The sequence below is a fragment of the Cheilinus undulatus genome, linkage group 3 (assembly GCF_018320785.1).
Source record: "Cheilinus undulatus linkage group 3, ASM1832078v1, whole genome shotgun sequence".
NCBI lineage: Eukaryota > Metazoa > Chordata > Actinopteri > Labriformes > Labridae > Cheilinus > Cheilinus undulatus.
In genome coordinates, this window is record NC_054867.1 from 23,762,761 (window position 1) to 23,787,277 (window position 24,517).

Sequence of the window (24,517 nt, forward strand, 5' to 3'; positions counted from 1 at the left end):
GGCCCCCCTGCTGAGACGGAGGGGGCCGTCTCCTCAAATGCAAATACAAGGCAAGGGGGGAGAGAGGACAGGTAAGGAACGCAACAGAGAGGAAGTCTTAGAAAAAGATGATTGATGTTCCCACAGTGGATTGGAGCTGACTCGTCCTCCCTCTCAGGTCTTTGCTTAAAAAAAGTTTGTGCTACTTTCCTGTGAAGTAACCTTCACCATTTGAACTTCTAAATATTTGTGAAAGGAGGAGATGAGAGGGATGGGGAAAAAAGAGGGAAATGGGTGAGTTTGTGTGGGGGTAAAGAGGTCAAACCAAGAGGGTATGTAGTGAGGGAGTGAAGGAGAGGGGAGAGTGACTATTTCATTATAAAGCCGTCACTCACATGAGCAGCAGCCAACATACACTTTCTACTGAGACTGAGCCTCTCTGGGTCTTTGAGTGTGTGTATATACTCTCATTGGGCCTCATTCACAAACCATTCCTAAAAAGAAATATATTCTTAAAAAGTCTTTTATGCATTTTTCAAGATGATCCTGACATTCACCAGAGTTATCAGTGATTTGTTCTTAGTTAAGAACAAAATCTTAACACTCCAGAGCACTCTTGAGCACATGATACACAATGCAAATATTTTATATTTTCATCAACTTAGCACACTTATATTGTTAAATAACTTAAATAAAACACTATTTAAATGTAGTTAACTTTTATTTTGCTCATATAATGCTTGTTGTAAAGTGCAGCATGGTAAATTACAATTAAAGAATAAGCACTAAGGTAAGAGTTTTTCAATTAATATTAAACATTTTCCCCACAATAAAGCCCTGCCCTTACTAATAGGTATTTTGATGCCAAAATCTACTATTGTTTTAGAATTAATGTACACACAAAAATATGAGACATGATATCTACTATTTCTAATCAGTTTTCCCCCAGATTTATCTTTTTCACTTGATGTGGTGTACATCCTTTTCTCATTACAGCTAACCTTGCAAAGCAGATGGATTGGCCAGATTCCATCTCTGTCGACCATACTGAATGCCTTTCTTGGCAAAGAAAATTATTTTGCTCTTCTCCTGGCCTCAGCATGAGTTTGATCCACCAACTTTCTTCACCCTGTGTAAATTACACAAGGGCCTTCCTGCCGACCTCATATTACTAACCGGAGCTGCTCATGCCTACTACCTCATTTTGTCTTGTTGCTCTGATTGGCCTGTAATAAAAATGACGGACAGAACATTCGTCCAATCCTCCTCCCAGAAACTTTGCAAAGTCTTGCCCTTCCAAAACACTTTGTATGGTATGTTTCCTAGATGCATGTGAAATATATCCAATACAATGGATATATGAAACTGTCTATCTGGCCTGTCAAGTGACATTACAGTGTGCTGTACATAATTTCTAATGACAGCTATTTGAATGAGTGAGATCAGCCAATCTATGAAGAGTATATCCACCACTTATGCTAAATCTCATTAGAGAATTAAATTTCTTAAGTGTTATGGACACTTTGGGTCCATCGTATGATTGTTTTTAGTGCTGTCAAAATAACACATTAATTTTGTTAAATTAATTTGAAAATACAATCAATCACAAACAGAATTATTTTAATTATAATTAATTAATTAATTATTAATATACCGTAAATCTACCTGTTATGCAGTCCTGCTTATATTGTCCATATGCAATTAATCATAAAGCCTGTAATTAATTAGATTAAATTTTTGAATGCTTGACAGCACTAGTTTTTATGTGTTAATCTGGACATTCCCAACAATTTCTACCTGCCAGTTTGACCTGTGTGCCCTCTGTGTTTGCACACAGCCTTACAGTTTCATGCCCTTTTATGGGCATAAAGGGGAGTTTCTCTATGTAAAAAAGGATACGCTTACAGCTTGTGACCACATGGCATTCATCCATCCATCCAACCAATTTAGAGTCACCAATTAACCTGATGAGCATGTGTTTAGTCGTGGGAGGAAGCCACAGTACCTTGAGAGAACCCACGCATGCACAGGGAGAACATACAAACTCCACACAGACTTCCTCTGACCGGTAACCAAACCAGGGACCTTCTTGCTGCACTAACCCCTGTGCCACCGTGCAGCCCACATGGCATTACTAATTTTAAAACACAGGTGTGAAGAAACAGTTTAGGAACAGCTTTATGAATCTGCCAAAAAATCAGGATTCTCCTTGGAACAAATTTAACAAGAATCTCAGGAAGGTGCTGATGAATGAGGCCCATTCATGCCTGTGCATCCTACCATGCGTTAGTTGTGACATCTGAGCTATTTTTGTCTGTGTATGCTCGTGTGTGCGTCTGTGCGACAATACCACAAGAATCGCAGTGTGACAGAGATGGATGTAACATGCATGTCTCTCTCACAGCCAGGTGAAAGGGGCAGGTTCCCTCCTGAAGGTCAAAACTTATCCTCTAATGATAATCCAGTTGTAGAGGTGTGTATGTATTTTTGTGAGCCCACTGCTGAGCTGAACAAGAGACAAGACAGAAAGAACCAGGACAAGTTTTTCATTTTATTTATTTATTTATTCTCTGCACAAGCCACTTTGTTTATTAATGGACAGCCCATTTGTATGCATGTGTGTACAAGTCTTTTATGTGTGCATGTGTGTTGCCCAGTGTGTGATGAGGTGTTTATATGATAAACACAAGGCAAGCTTGAGAGGAATTCTGATCAGGGGCTTTGCAACAGTTGTTATGGAAACAGCATTAAGCAGTTGTATTAGTCAGTGGAGGTAATATAAAGGCTGTTGAAAGTACCACACAGTGGGGAACGACGCAGTTTGGGAATATAATACAAACTACACATTATTGCTCTGGTTTACAATTGACTTGATGGAATTTTATTGTGTGGTAAGAACAAAACAAAATTATGCTTTGTAACTCATTGTCGAGCTTTGTTTGCGTAGAGAGCCAAACATTTTAATTAGCCAGGTTATGGAAACAAACAAGACATTATTTGTCTGGTTTACAACAGGACTCGCATTATTATTTACATCATCTTAAAAGCCAAACACAACTAACTCTTTATTTGAATGCATCATTAGCTCACAGTCTGTGAAAAGCAGCCGGTGCTGCATGACATTGGGGATTTTAGAGGTCACTCAGGACTGCTCCGAGATACAGGCCCTGTCATATTTCTGTCAACAACCGTGGATAATAACATGCCTACAGGCACTTCTGTATTCTAATGGATTATTGATCATTACAGTTCAAATCAAATTGCACAACTCTATACGTTTAGCATGTGATTGTTATTCTTAATTTACATGATGAGCTCTTGAAGGAGGCATGTTTAAAAATAGAGCATGATCAATAATATGTGGGTTGAATAAATGACTGAGAGAGTGCATAGCTCCAGATCAAGAACAACAACCTGAAGTGAAGAAGTGAGTAGTCTGCAGAAACATAAAATAATAAAAAAAAAACAGGAGGCACTTTTGGATTGAGTGTCTATCAACGTCAGACACTGACGGAGCTGTTCTGGGAAAGAGAGAGCCGGTGGAGGTGCTCAGGAACAAATTACAGCATCAGCAGACCTCCCTGGGTAATGCTAATGCAGTCCTTTCGCCCATATATGTATACAAGACTCACCATGCTGGAGGAGAAAGGCAGATTCTGTAGCTGAATGGGACACTTGAGTTTGCTGTACCGCCAAAATAAAGTGTTCAACGCCAAATGACTTCAGTGGTGAGACCCACAGGCAGCCGTCATTTCAGGCGCTGCGAATGGATGTGACAGTTCCAGTTTACCGACAACTCTGTTTTCCCCCAGATCTCTGTCGGGGTGATGCTCATCATTAGACTTCCGACGTGCACTCACACACACGCACTCAGGCACACACACTAGCCTTTGGCAAGACCCTATAACGGAATCTCCCTGGGGAAAGCTCCTGGATAAGTCTGTTGCAGTGTAGGCGACCCCCTCCTCCTTTACTCCCCCTCCCTTCTGTGGAAGTCTCCCTGAGGCCTGAGAGTGAATGTGTGTATGTGTCTGTCTGTCTGCTTTTCTGTACATGCCACCAGTTTCTTGGAGGGAGATGGTCTCAGTGATGCGTGAGTGGGAGGTTGATTTCCCCAACTGCATTGCTCACTCCAATCTAACTTCCCACTCATGCACTCTGCTTTGTTAGATATTTCTTAAGTAACTCACCGTCTCTCTCACTACCTCTTTCATACACACGCTCACACAAACAGATGGACAGGCAGAGGTGTGTGGAAAGTCTGTGCGTGCATTAAGGCTGCGCAAATAATCAAAATTTAGATGAAATTACAATATGGCCTACTGCAACTTCCAAATTGCAGAAGGTGCATCATTTCTTACACCTGAAATGTGTGTCAAAATACCACTTTAATGCTTTTTTTTACCGCAGAGATGTTACACTCTACAACTCATGCAAACATTCAAGTGCCACAATTTTTAGAACAGTTTACAAACAAATCCTGCTTTCCTTATTTTTGTGTATTTTTCTATATCAAAGTGAGAATAAGTATGACAACCCCCCCTCAATACAACAACTATTTTAAAATTTGCACTATGAGCCAAAAGAAACATAATTAGATATTTTTTCTAAGATCATTCAGCACTAATCAGGATTTTTATTTACCTAAATAATTCAAATTGGCTCTTTATTGGTTCTTTATTTTCCTGCACTTTTGTATGTATGCTGATACTGACTGGCAATCAGTAGGCTTCATTTTTTAATTTTTCCATTAACTTAAAAAGATTGTCTAGTTAAGTTCTCAGACACAGTTTAAAAAGTGCAATCCAGATGTTTACATATCATGTTTCCTCTAATGACTTAATTTAATTAATCGAAATACAGAGCAATAAAGCCATAGATTTGTTTTTATTGCTTTTGCAAGCTGCACTTTAGTTTGTGTGATTTGTGACTGACCCTCTTATTGATGTTACGCCAGCATTTTCTCAACCTTTTTTCTGTCAAGGCACCCTTTAAAATTTTGAAAAATCCCGAGTCACCCCATACAAAAAGTATTAAAAATCCCCAAACATTTACATCTCTTTGACTGCCAAAGGAGTGAAGTATGAATAGAATTTCTAAGGTGAATCAACAAAGCACTCTTAATTTAAAGGCCACGGGCAAAATGTTTAATTGTCTCATGTACATTAAAAACACACTTTATTGATTTCTCACTGTATGAAACCCATCGAACAGAAAAACAAATCAAAACAAAACAAAGAAACAAAACACTGTGAGACCCTTACAGTGAAGTGATTTCAGGAGCATATGAGACAATTTGGATCATGCAAGGGTAGCCAATTATCTATTTTGGCTGAGCTTTATTGTGTGGCATGATGATTAGAGAGGCTGAGCTGGCTAGCAGTTAAATTCTGACCCCTTTGTCGTCAACAACAGACTTACGAGTTGGTTAAACTAATTATTAACTTTTTTTTTTTCCATTTTAGGCCCACATTCTCAGTCAAGCTTCCCACTGTAGTTGTTCTTGATGACCACTGCCTTGTTGCCACAGTGCAATCCAATATAGCACGCTAGCAGTGCTAGCACTGCTAACATTAGCCACATTCTACACACCACCTATGCAGCATTACATGTGTGTGATGTTTTACTGTTTCAGTGTTGGTGAATGTGTTCAAATGAATTCAGACTCATTGTCTGGATGTCTGGATGAGAACTTATACACATAGGAAGATCACTAGTGATGCAAATCCTTGAAAAGTGCGACTTAAGGCTCTAAAAGTCTTATTTTTACTTTTGAGAGGTCTGAGTTTTAGATGACATCTTGGCTTGTCTTTATCAAATCATTTTTTATTTTATTTTATTTTTTGTCCATGTTACAGATCTAAGACCCGTCAAATTACCCACAAACCATGTGGGCAGGCTCCCCTTACTTTGGCAGGTCTTACCTGACGAAAAAGTGTATTCACCTTTTTTGATAATGAAACTGTTTAGTACAAGGTGAGTACACCTGGAAATATGTTTTAATTAATATCTCCATTTATAAAATAGAGACATTAAATGTGCCAAAAATCATCAAAATTCAGCCCTGGTCTGTTGTACTCAGATACCAAATGTCTTTCATTTTTGACTGTTTGCTGTTCACAAAGTGGTATTTTTTTTCTCAGTTCAGGTATTAAGAAGGTCCTAAAAAGTCCTAAATGTGATTTTTAAAGTTGTGTAGGAACCCTTTACCGTGATTAAGGTAGATAAATAAGAATCTATAATTCCTCTTAATTCATGTATCATCTAATTTATTCTAACATAGGCCTGGTCTACAAGAAAAAGTTGTTTGTTTTTAATCTAATGTCATGTTTTTACAATATAGAATGATTTTTTTTTACTTTGTTCAGCCCCAGTGTTAATTCAGCTGGCTCTGTCGTAATATATTATTACGTAGACTCACAGACATGCAGAACGTCTGGGTTTCTAGAGTAGATCCCGGGAGAAAGACTCTCGTCCCCGTCGCTGCGTCTGGCACTGCTAATGCTCACATACACACTAACACTATTCCTGAAGGGTCACTGTGTCGCCAGGCATGCTCAAAGCGCTCCATCACTGCTTTCCTTTGGGACAATAACTGTGACTTTCTGAGGATCGACCTTCACCATCTCACTTCTGTCACTCTTCACATGGGCGTGTATGCGTGAGGGAGTGGAGCAGCAGTGTGTGTCTGCGCTGGTGTGTGGGTGTGTTTTAGAGTGTGTGTCAGGCTGCCATTTCAGCTGACTCTTCTGTTTCGGGCTTTTTAATGGCTCTTATGGGGCAGGCCTTTAATTGCAAGTCTCTCTCCCTCCCTCCTTAATCCTCCCATCCTTCTGTCTCTCCCAGCCCCTCGTCTCCTCTATGCGTCTCCTCTCTCCTCCTGCCTCCCACTGGCTGTCAGACACTAGGGGAGCCCGAGTGCCTGGCTGGGGCTGTGGAGGCCGTATAGGATATTGACTTGCTGCGGAGTGGTTTGGGAGGAGGAGAGGTGGCTGCCTGTCACAGCTAATGAATAGATGCATAAGTGAATGAGGCTCTACTTGTGTGTATTTGTGTGTGTATGTGCTTGGTGTCCCTTGGCTTAAACATTTTATGTGCCTCAGCCAGACAGAGATTAACAGTGGCCAGCTTGATAGTGATAATTATTAAGGGTGTGATGACAGTACCTCCCACAACACAGGCACACACATTTATATTTAAACTAGGGCTGTCAAACGATTGAAATTTTAAATTGTGATTCATCTCAGAATTTCTGTTGTCCATCACCATTTTTGAACTAAGGGAAACTAACTTCCTGTTTTGACAAAGAGCTTTTTTTATTTTGGAAGACAATGGAGCTTAACAGTGTGGGTGCAGAAGTAAAATTCCCATTCATTTTCCTCAAAGCAGATTGGATTATTAGCATTGAGTGAGTGTGAAACAATGGTTCGCGCAATGGTTCCCAACTGGTAGGCTAGGACGCATAATGGGTCAAAAATATTCTTTCCAGTGGGTCGCCAATGTCTGCAAAGGAAAAAATGTGGCAAACTATGTACACAAGCCCTAAGTGGACATATAATAAGTTTATACAAACCTTTTTTTTAGGTTTTCCTATGATGACCAGCACATTTCTGTATTTTTCTTAACATTTCTACATATTTACCTCCTTTATATTGGATAGCATACTGGTTTTCCCAAGATATTGAGGAAATTCATTGAGAAATAACCAAATTTTCTGTCTTGGAAAAATGGAGTAAATAAGATGAATGCATGCATGTCTTTCTGTAATGATGTGCTTTGTTAACATGTTTGTTTTGTCTGTTTGATCAATCGTGTTTTGTTGCATCTGGGCTCCAGACGTTTTCATTAAATAAATTCGAACTGTTGGAAATTTTTTGAAATTTGTATTGGTATTGGTGGCGGGTCCTGATGCCCAACCAGTTGAGAACCACAACTAAGAAGACAGATGGTCTTAAGATATCAATGTCCTTTTAAGAAATACACAGATTATTCGCAATCTCAGCCAAAAATTTACAATCCTCATGTGAGGGCCTCATTAGTTTCCTATGCTAGCTATCCTCCCAGCTAAATAGTCTGCTGTGAAACTGCTAGCATTACACAGAGCTTCATGAATATCTGACACAAAGATAAAATAAGGCATTCCTAAATGTAAATCTAACACAACATTAGCCTATTAGCTATGTGGTGCTAGCATGTAAGTCAGCATACATATTTTAACCATTGCATATACTTACAGACATTGTGCTAGCATGCAGAGAGGAAAGAATATAAGCTGAACTGTGTAGCAGTCGAATCACGCTACTTCCAGGTGGACAGGAAGTACAGGTAAAAATACGTGAGAGCAGAAAATAATGCTCCTGACGACCACAAGATGGTGCGATTCCATTATAAGCATGGAAAATGAACGTTAGCACGACTGTGGGGGGCAGAACAACCTGCAATCTTAGAGTGTCACAGCTATGTCTCTGATTGGTGGGGTATCCCATAACCAAAGAAATGCCTGCCACACTGGAGAATAAAAAACGTCAACTGTTGATGATGACAATACAATACAAAAGGTATTATGAAGCAATATAACTACAACTACAAAATACAACTTATCACAGCATTATTATTTTAAATGTAAACACTAGTGCTGAAAAATAAACCTAATTGCTCTTGCAATCACTGTGTCTGGTTGTGCAATTACATAACCCCATAAAAGGAAAAGGAACTGTGATTATATATTTGTTAAGCAATACTTTAAATGTTTACAGAAATTCTGTAAAAAGGCCTTTACGTTTACAATGTTACCACTAATTTCAATCCCAGATTACAATATTGTCAAGTATAATGACATTTGTCCATTATATCCAAATTGTTCAACACTAGCAAAGAAGACAATGCAGATAAGTGTACAAGAAAGGTACATCTATGTTTTGAAAGCTTGAAAAGAGATACTCAATAATAAATAAAATTAATCACATTGGATTGTGGGATACATGGCTCCTTCATGCTCATAAAGCAATGACTACACATCCAGTACCTCTGCCTTTTACTCAGTCTTTGAATGTACGTAGTTTTTGCACCAAATCAAATGTTTTATAGTCATCAGGTTGCAGGTAGCTGGTAAGCTTGGTTCATGCATTAAAAGTGTCGTAAGTGGATTTTGCAAAATGTCCATGGAGAATTTGAATTGCAAATTTTACTTACCAAACCAGAGCCACCAAAAAAGTGGTTGGGCACTGTTGAGCTGTATAAGGTGTGTAGATTAAAGATTATAACATGAGCTCATCACAGAAAATGGAATTTGTTATGGATTGAAAAGGAAATAAGGGAACAGTAAAAAGGTGAATGTTTGTCCACTGAGCTGTCATCTGTCATCTGTGTGGTTTTTTTTTTTAAGTGAAATGAGACACGAAGGAGCAGTGGTGGACTTCTTTTAAGTCTTTGTGGCTGCAGGGGATATTTGCAGTGACTTAAAAGGGACAATAAAGCCTGTGATTAATCACAATCTAAAAGAATAAGTGCACAATCTTTGGACCTTAGTTAATTGCAATTAATGCATAGATGCTGACAGCCCTGATATAAACACATTAAATGCAGAGCAAGGCAGTGGGGGGGTTGGGATATGACTATCGAATGGAGGATACTAAAAAAAAAAAAAACAATCCAGTTAAGTGCCAGCACCCTCCAGCTGCTCTCCCTTTTTGTCTCTCACTGCCTTTCTTTTCCTCTCCCTCTTTGTCCCCCCGTCTCGTCTGATCGGTGTGGAGCTAAAGTGCTCTCATGCCAAACTGGGACAAATATCTAAAAACACACACACACACACACACAACCACACACGCACAGAGAAAGACAGAGGGAGAGGAGGTCTGGAGAGGAGGTTGTTGATCTGAGGGGGCAGATGAAGGAGTGCTGGAGTGTTGATGTCTTCTTCACTATTGCTTTGTGGCACATTTCAAACACTGATTGCCTTAAGAGGACAATTTACATTTCATAGTCTTTCACAACAAGTGGGTGAGACCGAAGTCAGAGATAGGGGGAGGGAGAGATGATGTTTCAAGGAGGAAGCCAGGGGTGAGAGAGTTCAGCGAGCAAAGGGAAGAAGGCGCTGTTGCGTGAGCAACTAAAAAGCAGCAGGTATAAACAATAGTTTCTTTCGGCTGCATTTCTGCATGTTTCCGTCTGTGTCTACGGACGTTTTGTTTTCCCTTACTCTCGGAAGAATGCACCTGTATGATTTGAACTTTCTTTCTTCCTTATTGGATTCATGTGATTGTGGAGGAAGAATAGAAAATAGTGTGGAGAGAGGAGAGCGAGGAGATGAAAAGAGAGCCGGAGGAATTAAGAATCAAGTTAGGAGCAGGCTTTATCTGACGGGAAACTGTGAAACTGCAAAGTACAAGAAAACTTTTCCTATCAGCCAACTCTCTGAGCTAGTGTTTGGGTCTGCACCCCCACTGTGCAGGTGTGTATGTGTCTGTGTGTGTTTATGTGGCGTGTGTCTGTGTATTGAGAAGATAGCTTTTCCTCCCCAGTGGAGAGAGACATCAGTGTGTCGGTGAGCGTGATTGGTTGTTGGCCCTCGGGGTCTGTCCTCTGTATCTGCCTCCTGACTGGCTAGTCTGCGACCAATAAGGCACCAGGACCTCACCATGGCAATCAGATAGTGACACGCTCTCTGTGGGCATCAGCAGGTCATCTGGAAATACCTGTTATGTTTTATCTCTGTGTGATGTGCACACAGACACACAATGATGCACTCACACACCAATATAACCTTTCTGTCTTGTCTTTGTCTCTCCAGGAGATTGCTGCATATCTCATCACTTTTGAGAAACATGATGAGTGGCTGACGACATCGCCAAAAACCAGGTGAGGAGATTGCAGATTGTGGTTTTCCACACAAGCACAGCCACACTCCAACATGGGCATCGCTCAATCAGCCAGTGAGTCACGTTGGTTTAATCTCAATGACTGAGTGCCCGTGTTTGATTAAAACATTAGTGATGTACTTCGACTATCTCCAAGGGCTCCTGCTGACGGCTCGCTCTACATGTAGAGAGAGCGCTCCAGAGTATGGCCGGACTGTAAAGCACCTAGTCAGCTGGAAATGGAGTAATAATGAATGTAAATGTATTAGGATAAGTGATGTATAATTCAGATACAGCAGGGTAAGGGGGGGTTTAAAAAGGGAGGGGTGGGGTTTGTGTGTATAAGACAGGGTGTGAACAGGGATTCACATGGCACAACTGAATATTCATCCATCCAAATGAACCATAGGTAGCTCCTTTCATTAAATGGGAGAGGTTGTAGTTAGGCAGAAAAGACAAGGAGAGAGACAGAAAGACTAAAGTAAAGGGCGATTTGAATTATTGATATATCACCTTATTGACATTTACTTTGGTGAATACAGACATAGCTGTGATCAAAAAAGAAAGAAAGGCAGAAGTAGAGAAGAAAAAAGTAAAGTAAGTGAAGAGGTCACCTCTTGGCCCTGTTTCTGATTACTGACACTGCTGAAAGCCCGAGGTGATGCCTGTGTGCTCCCATTGTGCCATCTGAAGGACTCTTCTCAGGAGCAGCCTGAGGCCAGCTGCACGGTTTATGTTGTGGATGGATTTCTCATTGATTGGTTGTGCTGCTGTATAGCTCCGGCCTCCCAGCAGCAGCAGCAGCAGCAGTCATATTGGTGTTATTGAGCAGCAGTTAGATATAATCCCATTTACACATGACACGAGGCACGATTAGAACAGATTACACCTAATCCCATCAGATGGAAAGGAGCTCAGCTAACAGAGCCAGCGACGTGTGGCTGTGGGTCTATGTGTTTGAGTGTTTTAATCCATATGCGTTTGCACACTTGTGGGGTTTCGATATTAAGATAACAATCAATGACCTTCATTTCTCCCTTCAGTGAAATTCATCATCAATTCAAAGTAATGACTGTTACCTCCTCTCTCTCCCTCACTTTTCTGCTCCTCCTCTTCTCCTCCCTTTACCGGACTCTCTCACTCGCCCACTCTGTCTCTTTATCTTCTTTTTTTCTGTCTCACTCTCCTCCCCATGCCTTCTCTGTTTTCGCTCTGCTACACGGTGGAACGGTGGAAAAGCTTTTTATATCCCACACATCACAGCCCAGTTACAATCAATAGCATTTATGTCTGCTAGAATCAGAGGGTTTGTGAGGAACATGGGCATCATCTACGTGCACAAACACACACATATTCATGAACATGCACGTATTTCCCACTCTCCCACACACACAGAAGCACGCACATCTGATCTCATCCATCTTCTCCATAACATAATTAGAATCAGCAGCTCCGAGATGACTCACGCCGCTCGAGACAGAGACTAAACTCAGCTTTGATTGGAGGGTGGGGGTCTCCACTCCGCTAAGAAACTGGCAGGCTTACCCCAAAACAGAGCAGATTTAAGGTGTCAAAGAAAATCAGCTCAAAGCAAATTCAATTTCACTACACACAGTGTTCTGAGTAGATTGCAATCATCTTAGTCCATATAGATCGGTCTACATCAAATCCCAGTGGATAGGAGAGGAGAAGAGAGGAGAGGAGAGGCACAATAAAAGAGCAGAAACAGAGAAAGGACCACCGTGTTAATTTTGGGCAACTATTTTAAATTTAGTCTTGGCCTTTTATCAAAAATGCCTTTAAGGATGCTGGTTTAGCTCAGTTGGTTGAGCAGGTGCCCATATTCTGGGGCTATAGTCCTCAACGCACTGGTTGCCTATCTGAATAAAGGCAAAAAAGCCCACAGAGAAATCTTTTAAAAGCTTTTTAGTTACGGACAAAATTTTGTCATATTCAAGTCATATTCGGTGCAGGGGTTTGCGCTGTCACCTCACAGCAAGAAGGTCCCTGGTTCGCTTCCTTGTCAGGGCCTTGTTTTGCATGTTCTCTCTGTGCATGCACAGGTTCTCTGCGGGTACTCCGGCTTCCTCCCACCACCAAAAACATGCTCGTTAGGTTAATTGGTGATTGGCCTGGTTGTCTGTCTCTATATGTCAGCCCTGCGATTGACTGGCGACCAGTCCAGGGTGTACCTTGCCTCTCGCCCAATGACAGCTGCAATTGGCTCCAGCCCCCAGCAACCCCCAACCGTATAGTAAATGGAAGGATAAAATGATAAAACATCAAGGGAGTGAATATTTCTTATAGGCACTGTATATGCATAGAGGAGAATTATTATAGATTTTAATGTTGACCAGGTCAGCACTTACATTTTAGTCTTGTTCCAGTATTTGAAAAAAATATACAAAAACACTCAATGTACTTTTCGTCAGAGTTTTAACCATCAAATGTCTTTTTTTTTTAGCTAGTCTTTGTCTAGTCTTCCTCACCTAATAAAGGTAGCTGACTAACATTTTAAGTCATAGCTTTAGTCGAGGAAATAAACACTGGTAAGGACAGGAGTGAAAAGAATAATCAAGATGAGATTGAGTGTAAATAAGTGAAGAATGGAGGGACTGAAGCTGCAGTAAATAGAAAATAAAGAGATAGTCTGATAAGAGGGATAAAGACTGGAGGTTGATGGAGAAGAGAAGGGCAGGGAAAGGAGAGAGGAGGTGTGTAAACGTGTGTGTGGTCGTGTGAGGGAGGGAGCACTTGTGAGTATGTGTCAGTTTATTGATTGTTAACGGGCCTATTCTCTTTCTGTTGTCATGAGATAAGGCAGAGAAGCATTTTTCCTCCTACACACACACATACTGAAACTCACACACGCACACACCTGTCCTTAACGTTTTAGAAGTGTAATGATTGATTGCTGAGCAGCAGGTTTGACATTGAGCCTGAAGAACACACGGCAGTAGGTCTTGCCATGCCTGATATCCTCGTAGCATCTCCATGTTCCTACATGTATGGTGTGTTTATGTGTACATGCATGTACATCCCACCAGGTGTGAATAGAAGAGGAGCTTAGAGGCCATTGTTACTGCTATGCTGATAAATCACCCTACTAAAATATTAACAAGGAGTGTTAGTCTACATACACAAGAGGAGGGGCAGCAAACTGGACTGTGGGAGAGCAACATTGACGCAACCATGTAAACCAAGAGCATGCTTCTGTTTTTTCAGTTAGTATCGATGAATCAGCAAAGCAGGAATAATTTAGAAACTTTTTGCAGTCTATAAAAAAATTATTTGGTTAGGTTCCAGTGAGTTGAATCTTCATTTTTAAACATTTGACATTCTTTCATGCATGTCTGTCTTTCTGCTTTTCCTCATCAGGCCTCAGAATGGCTCTATGATCCTTTACAATCGTAAGAAGGTGAAATACAGAAAAGATGGCTACTGCTGGAAGAAAAGGAAAGACGGGAAGACCACCCGAGAGGATCATATGAAGCTCAAAGTCCAGGGAGTAGAGGTGAGAGTCTGCGGCGGAAAAACAAGTCGATGAACATGCTTGGCTCTGAGTACGGTTTCACTTCCAATCCTGTCCTTAACTTACTCTCCTTCACTCTGAGGAGACAGATCTGTGCAACACAGATGTACACACAAACACACATGCTGAAGCCGGTGTGTTTCCTGAGAGCGTGCGGTGCCCCTCTCTCTTCACCTCCCTCCCTGCTCGTGTCCCTGTCTCCCTTCCTCTCCCTGCCTCTCTCTGCCTCTCTCGCTCTCTCTTTCTGAAGGATAAGAGTGTGTTTGGCCTGAGGCCAGGAATGATGTCAATGCCTCCTTCAGCAGAACAGAGAGGGGTATCGATCCAGTCTCAAGGCAACGTCTGTGCGTGTGTGTCTATGAGTGTATGTGTGTTTGAGTCACATCAGCCAGCTCAAAAATTGATTATTCAGCAGGAATATACCAAGAGGTGAGAGGAGCTAGCATGCATGTGTCAGAAACAAAAAGAATGAGGCAGAAGAGAGAGTAAAGGAGGGACAACAAGGAGGCTCATGGATGTTTGCAGAGATAATTTAGCATTAAAGGTGAGCAGGAGACAGGGCAAAACAGACACAGAGGTAGAAGGAATAATTGAGATCAAGTACTCCCACCTTCACTTCTATTATTAAAAGGCGCACATTCCCAATGACATTCACTGCACATGCAATATTTCTGCAATCATGGACGAATGCACAAACTCACTAACACACATTTATATATATATATATATATATATATATATACACAAAGGCAAGTGTTCGTCTTGCTAGTAGTTGCTCAGTAATTGTTTGTGTCACATCTTCCCAGGACCCCCTCAAGCAAGCAAGCGAGCAGTGTGTAGAGCAGGGAACGGGAATGAGGGAAGAAGCGGAGCGGTGAGATGAGCAGAGGGAGAGGCAGGAAGCAGAAGAGAAAAACATAACCCTGGATGGAGAGCCTCCTCATATCGAATGGAAATATATGGAAATGCACTCTGCCTTTGGCAAAGCGCACTTTAGATAGAGGGCGGGCTACTTCTGAGAAGAGGCAAAATGGCGAGAAAATACAAGTGTCTACGAGAAAGAAAACAGGAGTTGTAAGCTTTGATTATATACAACCTGATTGCTGAGTATTCGAGTTTTCTGTGTGTAGTTTTGTCTTTAAACAGTGTGTATGTGCATGTTTGTGTGTGTTATTGTGGATTTTAATGCTTGAGAAAACGTGGTCGTGATGACCTTGATAGCAGGGGCTTCTGTCATCACTTTACCTTTCTCCTGCCAAATACTGCAAACACTTCATTAAGACTGTATGAGGTGTTGAACCTCAACACTGAGTATCAAAAACAAATTTTCTCTCACATAGAATACCACAGTTTGTGAGAAAACTGGAATAAGACTATTTGATCTTTTCTTCTGCCCTTCGCTTTATAGGAATTTTCCACTTTGAGAGATGATTCTAGATGCAGTAGATTAATTTATATAGCTTACTTTATGAATTGAAATGAATGGGTTTTGCAGGCATAAAAATGTACTGTTCCTTGACTTAGTGTCAGACTTTGGCTCTGGTGCTGGTTCAGGGACATATGTTGGTGCAGTATGCCACAAATCATAAATATGCACAAAAATATATATATATATGATGCATACACGCTCACTCTCACGTAAATTTACACTTTTTTGTTTGTATGTAAACATCCTCTGCTGGATGGAGTCTTCCTTTTCATCCCGTCTACCTCTTTCACTCTGTACTTCTCTGCTTTCTCCTCCTCTTTTTAGCCATCTTCACTGTTACTGATCTGTCGTGCAGCGTCTGTAAGCTGACAACATTGTGACTTTATGTGAATTCCAAGTGGCTTGTGTCTAGTCTTGCTGAGGCAGTAAATTTCACAATCTCCTGCTCTGTAATCGTCAACCCCAGATTGATGGTATTTTTAAAACATCCAGAAAAAAACACATACTGTATGTTTTCAATTTTGTTTTCTAAATACAACCTAAGTGGGTATAACCTAAGTTTTCCTCTCCTGTTCTCTCATTTACTGTCCTCTCCTCCTTTTCTCCCGTTTCACTTTTGTCTTGCTTCCCCCCTTTTTCTTCCCCCGTTGACCCCTGCAATCTCCTCTCCTTTCCTCTCCTCTCTCTAGTGTCTGTATGGCTGCTACGTCCACTCCTCCATCATCCCCACCTTCCATCGTAGATGCTATTGGCTGCTGCAGGTAAGCCCACCCCCCTTCCTGGCCCTTCCTTTTCTCATGTTTATTCACATACAAAACAAAGTTTATTGCTGTTTGTAGTTTATCATAACAGAATAGTTTACACATAATTTAGCTTGGATGGAAATATGGTGCCAATAAAAAAGAATTCACCCTCTTCAATGTTTTACCCTATAATTGATTTACCCTATAATCATGGTCAATAAAATTTGTCTTTTTTAACTAAAAACATAAAGAAAAATACCCCTTAAATGTCAAACTCACAAAAAAATTTCTACAAATTAATGTCAAAAAAATAAAAATATGTAATGTAAAATAAGTGACTGCATAAATATCCACCCCCTTCGAGTCAGCATTTAGTAGATGCACCTTTGGCTGCAATCACAGCACTGAGTCCGTGTTGATAGGTCTCAGCCAGGCTTGCACATCTGGACACTGCAATTTTATGCCATTCTTCTTTGCAAAACTGCTCAAGCTCTGTCAGGTTGCACAGGGATTGGGTGTGAACAGCCCTTTTTAAGTCAAGCCAAAAATTCTCTATTGAATTGAGGTCTTTGACTCGGCTACTCCAGAAAATTCTCCTTGTTGTCTTTAAACCATTTCTGTGTAGCTTTTGCTGTAGTCTTCAGGTCATTGTCCCAACCATAGTTCTTTTGCAGACTGAATAAGATTGTCCTCCAGGATTTTCCTTTACTTTGCCACATTCATTTTACCCTCAACCTTTACAAGCCTTTCAGGGACGGCTGCTGAGAAGCATCCCCACAGCATGATGCTGCTACTACTTTGCTTCATAGCATCATTTTGATCTCATCAGACCACAGAACTTTTTTCCACCTGACAATGGAGTCTCCCACATGTCTTTTGGTAAACTCTAGTCAAGATTTATTATGAGTTTTTTTCAACAGTGGCTTTCTTTTACCATTCTCCTATAAAGTTTTGACTGGCGAAGAACCAACATTGGTGTATTAGTCCATGGGCCAGACAAGATATCGGTACCACTAAAGGTGGCAAAGGTTTGCAATAATTTTTGAAAAGGTCCATGTCTGTAGTAAATATTTTGGTGTGATAAACTTTCCTGAGTGGTAGCTGAGTCATAGTTATCAGCTGATGAAGTCATCCACCCCCTACTGAAAATTGCCATTTTGACGCTGGTGCATATTCTGCTTTAGGCTCATGTAAAGGACATTTGTCAATGTTTTGTGATTTTGTGTATGGTATCATTTTAAAGGGGACACTCTAAGCTTTCATTTTAACCCAATTTAAATTCTTTCTGACAAATAATGAGGTAACAGCAGCTTTTCAAACAGTCATTAATGCACATTTTATTTCACAATTTTCGCCTAAATTGTTTTCTATCTTTTAGGTCTGTGACAACTAGGAACATCATGGACACAAAACTCAGACACTGGAATATTCACATGGATGTAAGGATTCAGGAAATGCATCATACACCCATATTATTTCATTGTGAGCTGTTATTGTGAGCCATAAATTAGACCAATGCCAGGCGGAATTCTCTCAAATATATGCTCCTAGTCTAGGTAGATGGTGATTTGTATGAGAGACACTTGAGAGAAATCAGTGTCATTTGTACTAATACACTTTGGTTTGGGTAATTTTGTATTTTCAAAACAAAATTTGTTTTCCTTGTTTCATCAAAAAACTGAAAATAACAAAAAAACAACAATCAACAGAAAATTATTGTAATTAAACAGAAAGAATAATTCACTAAGTCCCACAGTGATTCTGTAAGGACACATCACTCTCAGTTTTTCTGTTAGAACATTTATTTTCTGATTGTTTCTTGTTAGAGAAGTGTGTCTGACTGCTAGCAGAAGCAGCTGAGGGAATCAGAATCAGTTTATATGGTCAGGTATGTGAACACAAACGAGGGATGTGACTCTGGTGTACACTGTTCTCAGTGTTCAACATCTGAATAGACAAACAGGAGGACAATATGGAAAAATTACTATTTAAGGTGTCATTTTACCATTTTATTCTAAGAGTTAAGATAATTCCTGTAATTAATTGTCCAAGCATGTTTTTTAATTGTTCATGTTACTGGAAAGTGGTGCTCTATCTGAGAGAGTGGATGAGTGAAAGTTAGCACCAGCAACATGTCCACATCAGTACAGTATGAATAACTTTATTTTTCTCAATGTCAGACATACTAGTTTGCATTTTTTAACAATCTGCAGAGCATTTAACATGAACACTCCAAGCATAATCCAAGGGCCTGATTTACTAAGATCCCACATAAAGAATACTAAATTGGGTGTGCATGCCAATGTTACCAATGTACACTGTTCTCAGTGGTCAGCATCTGAATAGACAAATTTATCAACAAGGAATAAGCACTGACTATTTAAGATGCCATTTTACCATCAGTATTTTGTTGTTGTACTTGAACGATGAGGAGTTGAGTGCAGAGGTACATTAACTAATTCCAGCTTATGACCAAAATGTCTGAAAGCTGGCAATGTTCCCAAAATCCCATCCATCAATGAAATGCCATTCAAAAGTTTAGTTAAACTTTTTGGCCACAGCCTCAGAAATGCAGCCACCATTCAGACATCCATCAAGGATCTGGAGACTTGGCTCAGCAAGATCAGGACTGACCAGCAAACTGAAGTTGTGGATATACTAATATGGCACCCTGCCCCAGATCCTTTGGCTGATAGTTGATGATGTACCTATCAAATAAGTAGATATTATGGAGGGAACGATCAGAATATACCTCCACAGGTGGCTAGCTTTCTCATGAAGCATGAGCAGTGTGTCTCTGTAAGGGAAGACTAACATCCTGGTAGTTTCCTGTTAATAGCCTCATGGGAGAGTCCAAGGTCATCCCACACCACAGAGGCAATACAGAGACTCCAAAAACCCTAAAGTCTAATTTCCTGGTACTGGAATTCACACAAGCATAAAATGGAGTGGTGTCTGGATACTGGAAAGGCAAGGATGAGGCACAAGGCTGGGTTGGGTAAGTGGCAGTGGTCAATGATCAGGTGTGAGTACCTTTCTGATACCCCAGTAAGATAATGTGCAGGGAAATGAGAGAAAATTGTTCATCCAGGAAGAGGTCAGAGCAGCAGGACAGCAGAACAAGAACATCAAGATGGAAAACATGAAGCTTCATGTGGCTTGGATGAGATGGGAGAGTACAATGCAGTGCAGGCTCACGTGGAATGGCATCCACCCATAGTGCATAATACTCCAATAATCCGAGCTCTTAATGACCACTCTTCCTAGCCCAGCAAACCTCCAGCTTTTTTAGACAAGTCCAGTACATGGTGTTATCTGATCTGCTTGGAGAAACAGACACTGAGTTCATCCTGAGCAGCTACCTGAAGGCCCTGGGGGATTGCTGCTAACATTTCTGCCATGGCCATGTGCTGAAGGAAGTTGCTGAGGTCTCTTGCCATAACAAACAACAGCCCCCACTAACTCTTCACAATTCAAATAGCACTCATCATGGCAGGGGATTATCAGTGTTCAGCACATATTGCAGCAACTTTATTGCCATTTTGTCAGAGGACAGCTTGTCCCAACAAATTTGACTATGCCCTCAGTACTGGGGATTCCTGGAGGATTGCTGGAATCATGTGGAAAGGACTGAACCACTGAGTGAAAGAAGGCTGCAGAGCTTTCCAAGCCACTGTCTTTAGAGTCTACATCCTGCAGAGCATTGGGGTTACTGAGGAGCACAACCATCCACAAAGGAGACTGCAGAGAAAGCCTCCATGTGGCTGTGGATGAATAGTATGATGGACTTCATCAGTGGATGTGTTCACTGGTGGCCATGTTCAGTCAGTTTTCAACTGCACTAAACATTCAGTGTTGATCATTCCTTTGATGCAAAAAGTGATTTAATCTCAAAGTACTTAGGTTCATCATCCACAGCAAGAGGGAGTCCAGGCACAGCTCATAGCAGGGTGACGCAATGTCTCCCAAATGCTCAGACTGCCCCGCCAATCCATCCCATTTCATGCGATATTTTAAAAATATCTGAAAATATTGAATTTTAGCCTTAAATTGACCAATTGTAGAATACCACATTTAAACAATCTAAGTTTGATTGGTTGGCTGGGAGCTCTTCTCTCCCTGCAGTGGGAACACTTGGATCAAGAGATTTCACCACTGCTTGCAGTAACCCAGACTTCAATCTCACTTGCCATTTATTGCTATAGTCAGACCAGCATTGACCAGCTGTTAGTGGTCAGTAGTACATGATATCCTGCCAGTGCTTCAGAAGACACAGCTAGCATGTTTGTGTTGAAAAGTAACTTGCTATCAGCATCCTCACTGACTCTGCACTTTTGAGGAGTGCCTGTTTTATTTACTGGGGTTTTATTATAAGCCATTTTTTTTCTTTTGATCTTCAAATCAAATCTTACCATCTTCTCTGCATTTTATCTGTTGTTGTTGTTTTCTCACCAGCATTAACTTTCAAAATTAAACTCTAGATCAGAGTGAACTAAAGCCTAGTTCATTCAGGACACAGTACTCATACACCCAGCTGAGATCATCTGATGACCAACTAATCCCAATCCCAAATCCCAACACTTCCTACTTTACATGTATATGATGGCGTATGATGACATTTTAACTGCACGAACCTATCACGTTGTTTTCTTGCAGGTCACAAGTTGCTCTTGTTATTGTTTCATCATGGTCTTCTGCAAACATATGTATGCTCAACAGTCTCTGGCACACTTAGAGATTTGATTGCACTACTGTAGTTTAGTTATTATAAACATGCTGTCTTTCTGCAAATTGAGCAGTTTTATTTTACTTTTGTTTTTGCATAGGTCAAAAAGGGTTAGATATGATGTACTTTCCGTTAATTCCTGTTTGCATTGATGCTGATGCACCACACTGCTGCTGGTAAAGCTTAACCTCCTCCACCCCAGCCTCCTCCTTTATAGCATAAAGCTTGTTGCACCCTCAGATTCAGATTCATGCTACTATGGATTCATTTTTTAGTTTAGTTTATTTTGGTAACTTAAACATGAAAACTCAGTTGCACAAAATATCATTGCTTTTTAAACGATTTTAATGCATTTAATTTGTATTAACATAAATGTATCTATCCATATGGAGGTTTCTTGCCATGTACCCTGGAAAGTTAGCATGCAGCTTGACGGACATATGGAGCATCTTTTGAGCAGAGCCTTCTCTACTCATGGAACTGTATATTCATTCTGCAATAAAATGGAAAAATGTATGACGAGAGGGTTCCTGACTGAATTGAAGTTCAATAAATTCTTATTTCCCTCTCCCATTAATTCCTCTAATTGCATAGTACTGGATTCCATTTTTTTTCTTCCAGTCACTCTGCTTTATGTTCAAACTTTCCAGTAATTATCAGTAAAACATGCAAACCTTGATATGAATACTTCTGTCTCCACAGCCTTTGGGTCTGCTGTCATAAACACAATATTCTGAGATGATTACCTAAATATGGAAACTAACTATAGAATACGTAGGTATGCACACCCAATTTAGTATTCTTTATGTGGGATCTTAGTAAATCAGGCCATTTGATTATGCTTGGAGTGTTCATGTTGAATGCTCTGCAGATTATTAAAAAATGCAAACTAGTATGTCTGACATTGAGAAAAATAAAGTTATTCATACTGTACTGATGTGGACATGTTGCTGGTGCTAACTGTCACTCATCCACTCTCTCAGATAGAGCACCGCTTTCCAGTAACATGAACAATTAAAAAACATGCTTGGACAATTAATTACAGGAATTATCTTAACTCTTAGAATAAAATGGTAAAATGACACCTTAAATAGTAATTTTTCCATATTGTCCTCCTGTTTGTCTATTCAGATGTTGAACACTGAGAACAGTGTACACCAGAGTCACATCCCTCGTTTGTGTTCACATACCTGACCATATAAACTGATTCTGATTCCCTCAGCTGCTTCTGCTAGCAGTCAGACACACTTCTCTAACAAGAAACAATCAGAAAATAAATGTTCTAACAGAAAAACTGAGAGTGATGTGTCCTTACAGAATCACTGTGGGACTTAGTGAATTATTCTTTCTGTTTAATTACAATAATTTTCTGTTGATTGTTGTTTTTTTGTTATTTTCAGTTTTTTGATGAAACAAGGAAAACAAATTTTGTTTTGAAAATACAAAATTACCCAAACCAAAGTGTATTGTACAAATGACACTGATTTCTCTAAAGTGTCTCTCATACAAATCACCATCTACCTAGACTGGGAGCATATATTTGAGAGAATTCCGCCTGGCATTGGTCTAATTTATGGCTCACAATAACAGCTCACAATGAAATAATATGGGTGTATGATGCATTTCCTGAATCCTTACATCCATGTGAATATTCCAGTGTCTGAGTTTTGTTTCCATGATGTTCCTAGTTGTCACAGACCTAAAAGATAGAAAACAATTTAGGCGAAAATTGTGAAATAAAATGTGTATCAATGACTGTTTGAAAAGCTGCTGTTACCTCATTATTTGTCAGAAAGAATTAAAATTGTGTTAAAATGAAAGCTTAGAGAGTCCCCTTTAAAATGATACCATACACAAAATCACAAAACATTGACAAATGTCCTTTACATGAGCCTAAAGCAGAATATGCACCAGGGTAAAATTGGCAATTTTCAGTAGGGGGTGGATGACTTCATCAGCTGATAACTATGACTCAGCTACCACTCAGGAAAGTCTATCACACCAAAATATTTACTACAGACATGGACCTTTTCAAAAATTATTGCAAACCTTTGCCACCTTTAGTGGTACCGATATCTCAAATTTTGGGGTCTGGCACATGGACTATATGCAGAGTCTCCCACATCTCAGCTGCACAGCTTATAACTAGGGAGGCACGATACAGGATTTTTGCCAATATCCAATATGCCGATATTTACAGATTCATTTTAGCCGATACCGATATTTCAGTATGTTTTACATAACTAAAAAATTCAGTCCTTTGAACACAATTTAAGGTTTGAGGATGAAAAAAGAAACAATCTTTTCCTCTTAAAACGCATGTCAAAGTTTAAAGAATAAGGATGAGTAAAGAAAAAGATCTCAACTTACAAAGGTCTGTTGATCCAGCCTAAAACTCCACTAATTTATTAGTTTTTATGGCCACATTTTACAGTCGATGTATGCTGACCATCACCGCCAAAATATCAGATGCAAATATCAACAGAAATTTTGATATCTGCCGATAACGAGATTTGCCTTTTTAAGCTATTATCTGCCGACACTGATATCAGGCCGATAATATCATGCATCCCTACTTGTAACTCCTTCAGAGTACTCATAGGTGTGTTGGTGACCTCTCTCACTTGTCTCTTTCTTGCACGGTCACTCAGTTTGTAAGGACGGCCTTATCTAGGCAGATTTACGCAAGTGCCAGATTCTTTCCACTCCTTAATGATGGATTTAACTGAACTCCAGAGAGTGTTCGGTGCCTTGAAAATCTTTTCATTTGCATGCCCTGACTCATACTTTTCAATAACTTTTTCTGTGTTGCTTGGAGTGTTCTTTTGTCTTTATGGTGTAATGATAGCAAGGAATACTGATATACTAGTGACTGGATCTTCCAGACACAGGTGTCTTTACTTCACTTTAGACAAATTCACTGCGTCAGGTGATCTTTATATTACTGACTGTGAGACTCTTAGCCCCAATTGGCTAGACCTTATTTGAATGTGGTCATTTTAAAATGGGTGAATATATGGTGCTTAACAAATTTATTAGACCACCTGTCATATTTGTCTCAGACACCATCCAGCATCATGAAGTGCTTTAATGCGGACTCTTTCATTTTCAGTGAGCCCTCCACATTTTACCATTTTGAACAGGAATGAGGAATTTCAAACTGAATTCGCCTTTTTAGACCCAAATTTGAGCCGGCTCACTGGGCTTCTCTGAGAAGTCAGAAATGAATCAAGCATAACAGTCAACCACTAA

The 24,517-nt window shown here is 40.1% G+C and overlaps 1 protein-coding gene across 8 annotated transcripts in view; it reads left to right on the forward strand.

Annotated features, from left to right (window-relative positions):
- The window catches only part of LOC121507228 (calmodulin-binding transcription activator 1-like), a 76,458-nt gene that overhangs the window by 25,404 nt on the left and 26,537 nt on the right, over positions 1 to 24,517 (forward strand). For all 8 annotated transcript variants that reach the window (XM_041783446.1, XM_041783442.1, XM_041783449.1 and 5 more), the window contains exons 4-6: positions 10,769 to 10,836; positions 14,214 to 14,349; positions 16,486 to 16,557. In XM_041783446.1, coding sequence (XP_041639380.1) covers positions 10,769 to 10,836; positions 14,214 to 14,349; positions 16,486 to 16,557 — 276 coding nt within the window. The remainder of the gene's footprint in view (positions 1 to 10,768; positions 10,837 to 14,213; positions 14,350 to 16,485; positions 16,558 to 24,517) is intronic.